Source organism: Gymnoscopelus braueri (genome assembly GCF_963280865.1).
Source record: "Gymnoscopelus braueri genome assembly, chromosome: 1".
NCBI lineage: Eukaryota > Metazoa > Chordata > Actinopteri > Myctophiformes > Myctophidae > Gymnoscopelus > Gymnoscopelus braueri.
Window position 1 is genome coordinate 10,241,750 of NC_137603.1, and position 10,976 is coordinate 10,252,725.

The 10,976-nt window shown below is 39.6% G+C and overlaps 1 protein-coding gene across 1 annotated transcript; it reads right to left on the reverse strand.

Annotated features, from left to right (window-relative positions):
* Positions 1 to 1,810: 1,810 nt before the first annotated feature.
* Positions 1,811 to 9,366, reverse strand: LOC308087594 (uncharacterized protein; the record flags this gene model as incomplete). The annotated part of the gene is made up of 4 exons (XM_080431558.1): positions 9,236 to 9,366; positions 7,138 to 7,239; positions 4,670 to 5,017; positions 1,811 to 1,839 (listed from the first exon to the last, which is right to left on the reverse strand). Exons 1-4 carry the CDS (start codon positions 9,294 to 9,296, stop codon positions 1,811 to 1,813), a joined length of 540 nt encoding a protein of 179 aa, XP_080287684.1. The 5' UTR covers positions 9,297 to 9,366.
* Between the last annotated feature and the right edge of the window lie 1,610 nt (positions 9,367 to 10,976).

Below are 10,976 nucleotides of genomic sequence, written 5' to 3' on the forward strand. Positions count from 1 at the left end.
TTTATTTTTGTACCAGTCTTTTCACATTGTATTTGCTCCAACACTTTTTAACCATTTCTATAGATAATAAATAAATGAAAGTACCATTTTGTAAACTTTTCTATAATAAAATACTTGCTATTTTTATAACCTACACTTTGGTCTGCCTTCCATTTATTTAGCGGGGTAACACATGTCAATTTAAAGCCTGAGTTATACTTGGTTGCACATAGTGGCCCTCATTTATCAACGGAGCGTATAAACCGGCTTATATTTTTCCATATATTCGGCCGTACACCAACGTCGAAGTCCCATTTATCAATGAATCCTACACAGCCAATCCTGGCGTACATCAGGTCGAAGCTTTGATAAATCTCACATCTGAAAACGAGCGTCATTTAAATAACACGCCCTTAAATATTCTCAAAACGCCCCGATTTTACGACATGAAGAAGAACCAGAATACGACCAAAGACATCAAAAGCCAATAAGAGAGTTTCCCCCGATCGCCTCGCCTCGCCACACACGCACACGCACACGCCCCTCTCTCTCACACACACACACACGCCCGCCCAGCTGTGTTTTTCATGTAATCCGTACCGTAGTGGTACAATCTTTGTCACGTAGGCTTGTAGCCTTTCATGTGTGCAGAAATAATTGACCTTGTCTTGTGGTTGCTTGATAAGGTATGAGGACCAATTCACAATCATCATGTTCACAATTGAGATCATTTTCTGAAGGTCAGTGAACTACATTTTATTAGACACCAACCACAGTGGCCAGTAAACCCCCCCTACCTCCTACTGATGGTTGGTTACCATCCAAAGGGTATTGTAGTCTTAACATACCAAACAATTATAATTTTTGAAAAAATGAGACCTCCAAATAAAGGTTGGTTGTTAGATCTTTAGAATAGAACAGTGCCAAATGATACTGTAGGTGGGTATCTGCCACAATGGTTAGTATAGTATATACTTACTAGCCACAGCTGAATTTTACCAGATGTCTGGTGGTGGCTTGTGCTAATTTGCTATCCATATCATGTCCCCAGTTTTCACTGCTTTCTCTAAACTACTTTTCACTTGAACACATTGTTTGTATGACATCAACACTACATTCTGGGAGACATATCATTAGCTTTCAACCATGCTCTTCTGAGTTTGACTCTTTGTCAACAACAATCCCATCTCACAGAGGCTGGAAAGCCCAAGGGGACAATACTGCTTTTTAAGCCCAAATGCAGCAGTAATTAGTTAGTTTGTAAAAAAATCAAATTTATAGTCACCATCTAAAAGGAAAAAAAGACAACTATCCTGCCCTAGCTCTCCGCTCTCCGCTAAGCCAGACAGGTGTATTTTGAAAAGTGGCGGCCGTCCAGTGAGGTCAGGGGTCAGAAAAGGGACATTTTCAGTGCATAGCCTTTACAAATTGGACGCTGGACACGAGACAGCTATTTGCCGGGAGATGTACCTTCACGAACATCAGAAGTCAAGTCAAAAATATCATCAACCACAGTGTCATATGAATTGTCTTGTCGATCATGCTCTTTATCAATAATTCCTGCAATTCTGCTCTCGTTCACAACGGACGTGGTGGATGTTTCAACCCAGACTAACACCGGATACGTGTCCGTCTCTCTCTCTCATCCGTGTTGCAACACACACCACTCTGAGTTCCCGCAGATTGTTAACCCCAAACATTGTTTTCAACAGAACTGTTTACATACAGTTTTGTTTTTTGTACCAGAATGTTCTGGGAAACAGTTCTGTAAGATGGATTGATTGTACCTGAATCATTTTTTGTCTACATTCTTTTGTCTATATTTTTTTCTCTAGTCTTCCTGTAACTGCTGATAACTGACTGTAATCATGTGATGTGACACTAAAGTTGTGTATTCTGATTCCTGCCTCCAGACTAAATTCTTCCACACATCCAAAATATAGTAATGTTAAGAGAACATAGCTTATGTTTCACCTTCCTGATAATAATACAATACATAAAAACGTATTATATACTAAAGCATAATCATGAAACATATTGCATGTGTGCGCGCGTAGTGCTTTCCATAGACTTTAATTCACTATAACAATAATAATGTAATTAACTAAATAATGACCATAGCCATCCCATTAATTGTAACACTTACTGTCATAATTCATAAACAACTACATGCAGAGTATGTTTTACCTCAGTTAACTGATATTTAATAAGTAAAATAATTGAAATAGTGGCCCATTCATTGGGCATGTAATAGAACACAGCAAAATGACATTAAATCATAATAAAACAAACTATAACATTATAGTCAAACAGTTCTACCTCATACAATTGATATGGTTTTACATGGGTCATTTTTTGTATAAATTAAAGGTAGGGTAAGTGATATTTTTTGGTTAAAACAAAAAATATTTTTTTTAAAGGTTAAAATACTATATTCTGATAGTAATCATTGCTATAGAGTGTTTGTTCAGTAACAGGAGTCTCCCCGTCTCTCCAGCTCTTTAATAAACAGAAAATACATTTTTCGGTAGGTGTCAAAATCTCAGCCAATCAGGAGAAAGTACCAATTTTTAAGCTTAATTTGTATAGTTTTCAGTTCCAATTTTGCATGCTCATTTCTTAGTGTCATCACTTCCAATTTCACTTGTTTAATCTGTATCCTGATTGAGTTCTCTGTCCTGGTTGGATAAAATTGGAAATGAAACTGAAACTGAAACAAAAATGCATTTTCTGTTTAATAAAGAGATGGAGAGACAAAGAGACTCCTAATACTGAACAAACACTCTATAGCAATGAGTACTATCAGAATATAGAGCTATTTAACAATTATTTTAACCAACGCAAATCACTTACCCTACCTTTAATAATGCCAAAATAATTTACATACCTCTAGGTATTTTTTTTAAAATACCGTTATCATAAACTGATTGTAGTAAGGTTTTAAAAGAAGAAAACAAAAAAGGAATGACTCCAAAAGACGAGTCCTAATGGAAACTTCTGTTGACAGTAGCAGTATAAATATACATGATATTTGTGCCTCTCTATCCAACTCCCTGACAAAATACAGCTATTTCATTTGATCCTCCCAGTGAGGTAAATATATTGGAATGTTTTTTTCCCCCCTTTGGTGTGAATGCACTTTAGTTTTTTCAGAGCACTTAACTGACTGAAACTCTTCTCAAACTGTTAATGTGACAAGAGATTTCTCCTGTGTGGACACGCTGCTGGTGTCTCTTCAGGTAATCTGACCGACTGAAACTCTTTGTTATAATATTTACAGTGGAAAGGTGTTTCTCCAGTGTGGATGGGCTGGTGTACCTTAAGTTGACGCGACCCAACAAAACTCTTGTCAGACTGTTTACAGTGGAAAGTTTTTTTCCCCAGTGTGAACACGCTGGTGCACTTTTGTCTTTTCAGAGCACTTAACTGACTGAAACTCTTCTCAAACTGTTAATGTGACAAGAGTTACGCTGCTGGTGTCTCTTCAGGTTATTTGAAACTCTAAAACTCTTGTCACAATGTTTACAATGGAAAGGTTTTTCTCCAGTGTGGATACGCTGGTGACTTTCCACAGAAGCTGACCTAGTGAAACTCTTGTCACAATATTTACAATGGAAAGGTTTTTCTCCAGTGTGGATACGCTGGTGACTTTCCACAGAAGCTGACCTAGTGAAACTCTTGTCACAATGTTTACAATGGAAAGGTTTTTCTCCAGTGTGGATACGCTGGTGACTTTCCACAGAAGCTGACCTAGTGAAACTCTTGTCACAATATTTACACTGGAAAGTTTTTTCTGCAGTGTAGACACGCTGGTGTCTCTTCTGTGAACCTGACTCACTGAAACTCTTGTCACAATATTTACACTATAAAGGTTTTTCTCCAGTGTGGACACGATGGTGTTTCTTCAATGAACTTGAGTAACTGAAACTCTTGTCACAATATTTACACTGGAAAGATTTTTCTCCAGTGTGGATACGCTGGTGTCTTAACACAGAAACTCTTGACAAGAAACTCTTGTCACAATATTTACAGTGGAAAGGCTTCTCTTCTCCAGTGTGGACACCCTGATGTATTTTCAGATATGATGAACTAGAAAAACTCTTGTCACAATGTTTACACTGGAAAGGTTTTTCTCCAGTGTGGACAAGCTGGTGTCGCTTCAGGTTAGATGAAAAGCTGAAACTCTTGTTACACAGTTTACAGAGGAAAGGTTTTTCTCCAGTGTGGACAATCTGGTGTGACTTCAGATGATTTGACCGAAAGAAACTCTTGTCACAATGTTTACACTGGAAAGGTTTTTCTCCAGTGTGGATATGCTGGTGTCCCTTCAGGTGAGATGAAAAGCTGAAACTCTTGTCACAATGTTTACACTGGAAAGGTTTTTCTCCAGTGTGGACACCTCCACTTAACTGGAAGGGTTTTTCTCCAGTGTGGATATGCTGGTGTCTCTTCATGTTATTTGAAACTCTAAAACTCTTGTCACAATGTTTACAATGGAAAGGTTTTTCTCCAGTGTGGATACGCTGGTGACTTTCCACAGAATCTGACCTAGTGAAACTCTTGTCACAATATTTACAATGGAAAGGTTTTTCTCCAGTGTGGATACGCTGGTGACTTTCCACTAAAGCTGACCTAGTGAAACTCTTGTCACAATATTTACACTGGAAAGGTTTTTCTCCAGTGTGGACACCTCCACTTAACTCCTCCCAATCATCATCACTGTCTTCAGTGACGTCAGTGTTTTCTCCAGTGTGGACACCTCCACTTAACTCCTCCCAATCATCACTGTCTTCAGTGACTTCAGTGTCAGATTCAAGCTTGACTTCAACTTCATAGCAGTGTGAAGAGCTGTCTTCATCATCATCAACTTTCACTGATAATAATGTCAACATTGACCCATCAAGCTCCTCTGGTCTTTGAAGTATCTCCTCCTGTTCCTCTTTAATGTGTGGAGGCTCTGGTTCCTCCTGGAGCAGACTGGGGCTCCTCTTCTGCTCAGGAGAATCCTCCTCTTTACACGCAGCCATGTGCAGGATGTCTAGGAGCAGAAAAATAACATGATAGTGATTCGTGAACACGGGATTCCTAAAATGTATATCTATTGTACATAGCTATTACCTACTAAGACTGACAAAACAGTTACTAAATGAGTACATGTTGTTACAGGTGGTTCTGGAAACTCTAAAGAAGGCTCGAAAGTGTTAGCAAGATTATAGCAAAATACATATTTTAAAAAGTAACCTGAATCAATATATTTAGTTATATTACCCAACAAATGAATTACGGTGATAGAACAAATATTTATCATTAAAACGTGTTTTTTTGTGTTCCTTTTAGCCCAAATGTTTTACTGTACCTCCATGCAGTTTACATGTTTTGACCGATAAAGTATTAAACCAATCAATCAATCAAGATGTGAGCTCTGATTTGGGAGTAAGTGAGGCTGTAGGCCAAGCTGTATACAACTGGATGTGTCTGTATGTACAGTATGTATGTATGTCACCTCCAAAGTAGACCAATCATAGCTCATGCCACTAAGTGCATGACGTTATGAACCAGAAGCACCTCCAAACACAAAAGCTTGACATGTCTGGTGAAAGTTAATGGGTCGTAGTTTAAAGGTTTAATGACATTCACTTTTACACCACATTCAAAGTCTTTGTCCTGGTCCTTCAAAAGTGTACAAAAAGTTTTAAGTGAAAATCCCATTCCAGTGATCCATGGCAGGTGTTTTTCTCTCACATTTCTAAAGCCTTTTCAACTGCAATGAAAAAAGAAATCTTTGCCTGCGGGTGTCGCTGGTGAGGGATTTTGCCTGTCAATCATCGCCTCTGCTCCGCCCCCCCCCCCCCCGAAAGGAAAGGATAGGGGAGGGGAGGGGAGGGGCGAGGAGGAGAGTGGGCGGGATTAATCGACTGTGACCTCACTGTCGAAGGGCCAAGCTCAGATTACTTTTCAGCCTAATTATTCAGAAAACCCCAGACCACAGAAAATCCACTGAATGTTCTAAGTTCAAGTTTTTTTGGTGTAATTGAAGTCATAAAACCCCAAATAAAACATTGAAAATAAAAAAAGTGAAAATGAATGTCATGATACCTTTAAAATGTATGTACACTTATTTTCATGATCAGACCCTGTAGAGTATGTCTAGATATTAGTCTGTGAATCTGTCTGTGTGTCTGGTGCTAATTTCACAAACCACTGTACCGACCAGCGCCTCATTTCTTGTGCATGCTGCCAATAGGTCAAGCAAGCAAGCTTTTTTCCACATCTGATAGAATGCGCTGCAATGTCATGGTCATTATATTATTCCGTTTTATTATTAAAGTGGAGACTGAGTTTTCAAGTGACGTGCCATGCACTGAAATCTGGAAATAGTTGAAGAATATATACTTATTTTAATGTTGCTAACCACTTAAAGGACAACGTCACCCATTTTCAACCTGTCTTCATATAATTGGACCTCACTAAGGCTCATGATAATATGGCACCATTTTTCTCAGCATCAAAGGTTGGATTGGGGTAAGTCATCATCATGGCTCGGGGAAGTAATTAAGATTGGAAATATTCTCAACAATTATAAATATTATAAATATATTATTGTTTTGGCATCTATTGCCAACTATGTCCCCATTACGACCACGGATATTCTCTGAAAGTGTGAAAAAAATGCTTAGTTAAAGGGCAAGACCACTTTGGTAGAGGTTTGGGTTGTGTAGTTACCAAAGTGGTCTTGCCCTTTAACTAATACTAATGTTGAGCAGGGTCGACTCTGTACTTGGTCCTTTCTCTTTTCCCTCTACAACAAATCTCTTGTTGAGTTTGTAGATCATCATTTTTTTCAAATCCCCCCCGCCGGCAAAGGGATGCTAGGGTTGAAGTGGTTACACCTCAAAGCAACAAGCTTCTAAAAAGCTTGTCAAAGATCTGTTATCTCACACAGAGCAGACTAACAGACCTCTCACCCCCTACAGAGGCACGCCATAAAATCAGTTTTCATAGTTTTCACCTACTACAAAACTTTTACCAGGCATGTCAGGCTTTCATGTGCTTCTGATTCATGACGTCAAGCACTTAGCGGCTTGAGCTGTGTGACAGACAAACCCTGTTCTAGATGCTTTTGGTCTGCCAAGATTATCGTATAGTAACAATACGTACTGAGGTGTGGGTGGTCTTCAGGTTCCTCCTGTTTAATAGAAATGTCCCTGGCTGAGTCTGGAGAGTTCATCTTCACCTGCAGTCTGGACTCCACACCATGGTCTGAAATGAAGCAATTGAATAAGGACTTTAATAACAGGAGACCTAGTGGTGTCAAGAATAACAACAATATTTGCAGATGCTAAAGACAAAATGGCCTAAGCCCAACTCTCCAATTATGAATCTTGGGTGCAATTGTGCAAAGATTATAAGATTCATATTAGGGAATCATGCTTAACGCATTCTGTGCCAAGTAAATAAATGAATAATGGCCAGTAGTGCGATTTCTTGTTTGTCTTAGTTCTTTATCAGAGGAAAACAAGGGAGGCAAGTTACAGACGTTTTCCCAAATCAAATAACAAGGAAGCGAATGGTGACTAAGATTTTGCGATCACGTGATCTCCTGTTTCTTTGTGTGCCTGAGAGTGAAATGGCGGATCGCAGGTTGGGGAACAGCGCCATCTAGTGGAAAAACTGAAAACACTGTTTGCCCCAAAATACATCCCCAAGTTACAACTAATGTTCACAAGTAGGGATGGGATCACATAACCAGCCTATATTTGACCTCTGTGAGGGCAGTGATCAAAGTAGGACTGCTCAATTAATCAATGTTTTTTTGTTTTTTTTTACTTTGGCTTCTTACAATTATGAAAAAAGCACCCATTATTTTATGGACCCGACAAACCTAAAATGCTGTTCTAACACAGTATAGGCGAGATGTCAGCTATACTTCATATGAAATATGAAATCTAGCCTAGCTGTTAGCAGCCTACAATAAGAAACATTCACCTCGATGAATAAGGAATCCATGATCACAAATGCCACGGTGCACTTTGATTCCACAGAGGTTTGATGTGCTTTGTGCGTGCGCTCTCTGCTCTCACTTTAAAGGGCAAGACCACTTTGGTAGAGGTTTGGGTTGTGTAGTTACCTTGCCATTATGTAACTCCAAAGGTGGGCAAGAAATAAAAATTAATTGCTCCATTGAATAGAAATTGATAATTCAAAATATGCTCCTCATTGACTTACATTGTACGGTAAAACAGCTCTCAAAGTCACTCTTTTAGCACATAAACAAACGCAAACAAAGTTGATTCAGACAATATAGAACATCACCAAACCCAGTACTGTTTTTTTTTAATTAAAATGTCACTTCCTGTTGATTTTGCCATTTTTAATAAGTAGAAAACCTGGACTGGATCAGCGGATCCGGATCCAGATCTTCAAATAGTAAAATCAACAGGAAGTTGACATTTTTATTTGGGTTTGGTGATGCTCTATATTGTCTGAATCAGCTATGTTTGGGTTCATTTATGGGCTAAAAGAGTGACTTTGAGAGCTGTTTTACCGTACAATGTAAGTCAATGAGGAGCATATTTTCAATTATGAATTTCCAATCAATGGAGCAATTATTTTGTATTTCTTGCCCACATTTGGAGTTACATCATGGCAAGGTAACTACACAACCCAAACCTCTACCAAAGTGGTCTTACCCTTTAACTGACGGGGGAACAACTTTGTTCCCATAGCCTATATTGAGCTGCAGTAATCTGATCCCTGGTCAGTCAGTCTATCATAGCAGCACTTGATTCTTGCAACCCGAGCCCCACGGGCTTCCGCTTCTTTCACACCCACAGGCGGAATACAGAGAACAACGATTTGTTGTGTATAAGCTTGTCTGGCACCTAGTTGATCGAGTTGAGAGAGCAACGTAGCACACGTAGCCAGTAACATAACGGTCATTGCAGCGAGAGGCAAGCATGCAGCCAATACACAACGACGATTGTGCAACACAATGGGAACAGTGGGGTGCTAGACCAGCGCCAGTAGGGGAAAAAATAAATAAAAAATAGCCCAGTGGGCGGCGAGATCGACAAGTCGAACGCTAAATAATGGGGGGGACATCCGGTGCCTATGGTACGTACAAGACAGCAGGTTTCATCATCGGAATATTATCATGATATATTTTGTCATGATTATTGCATAGTAAAAAATGTATATTGCGACAGCTCTACAATAGAACAGAAAAAATGAAAGAAAGAACGAACATAAAACGTACTGAGGTGCGGGTGGTCTTCAGGTTCCTGTTTAATGTCCCTGGCTGAGTCTGGAGAGTTCATCTTGACCTGCAGTCTGGACTCCACACACACTGGTCTGAAATGAAGGAATTGAATAAGGACGTTAGGGTTCCATGGCTCTACTTCCCCTAAAACATGATCATTTGGTATTATTAGTCCCGGAACAGTATTATTGAGGATATAGTCAATCCTGGGAAGAGCTGTCTCTGGTACTTGTCCAGGCTGCGTAAACACTGGAGAGTCAGCCTCTATGTATGATTTTATTTCTTGTTATGTATTTGTTGTGTGATATTTGTATGTACTCTATGGACCCCCTGTGTGTCTGGAATAAAGTTTGAATTGAATATTAATATATACGGAGGAAGAATGTTTTTCCAAAGATTGTACTACAGTAAGTGTTAAAATGATATTTTCGTGTGGACAAAACCCACCAGTTCATTAAGTATACCTGGTTGGCACCTTAGCACAACCCACCTGACCCAGTCCTTCCCCGTCCTTCTACAGGACCTGTACAGCATGTGCCGTTTTCTTAGTAACTTGGCAACGCCCCCTTCTGTGACGCACGCCGAACTGCTTCGCCCCTAGTCACTGCGTCTCATTCCAAGAGGACAGCACTGGCCGGCTTTCCTCCGTGGTGGAAAATAGTCCTCAGGCACTGCCTGGGGTGTGGTGGGGGGAGATAATTAACCATTCTGTCCCTCCCTATCGGTATATAACTCGAACGGCGCTGAGTCGGCTCTAGTGGACCTTGCAACGTTTGGCGGTTTTCTTCAAATTGTCTCCGATACTTTCAACCATGCGACACTAATGGTTGGGAGGTGTATTGCACTCTGATACATTACCAAAAAAAAAAAGAAAAGAAAAGAAAATGGCCGGCGATGGGATTAAAATACTTTTTATTGAACAATACGGGAGATACGGGTACTCATCGCGGTCCGCGTCGCCTTGTAACATCCGTGCCTCGGTGGTAAGCACTTTATATTTGAAATCTGAACGTTTATGTTTATGTGAGAGATGGCAATGTGAAAAAAATCGAACACAACTTTAGACCAGGGGGACTCGGCACTGGGAATACAAGAAGACTCACTCCAAAACCAACTCACCCCAACTCAAAAAGGAAAACTCACCCCGGAGCTAGGAACACTCACCCCGGGGGGTGGGTAAACTCACCCCAGGCCATGAGAAAACTCACTCCGGAACACTCACCCCGGGGGTAGGAAAACTCCCCCCGGGGGTAGGAAAACTCACCCCAGAAAAACTCAATGGTGTAAAGTACAGTGAGTTTTTGTTTTGTGGGTGGGTTTAACTTTTCCCCTCTACACCAAGTCTGTATGTTTAAAAAAGTTACATCTACCGGCTTGTGAGCTTTCCTTTTTCACAGAATGCTTTCATAATGAGACATGTTTAATCCATACTGGATTAAATTCTTTCTTTGAAGGTATAGAATGACCAAATTATGTCGTTCAATTATATTTTTGTGTAATAGTGAAATGTATATCTAATAGTAACTAAAGTTCAATAATGCTTACCAAAAGCTTTTCTCACAAATGTGTTCATACAGAAAACAAAACATTATACCTGTGTTTTACCTTCACTGGAGTTTTTCGTAATTTTTCTTTGTTAAGTTAGTATTTGTTTGCATTATAAACACATTGATTATAAACACATTGGAATGTTCACTTTTCTGATGAAATCTGCCTTGTATTTAAAGCACTTTAATTA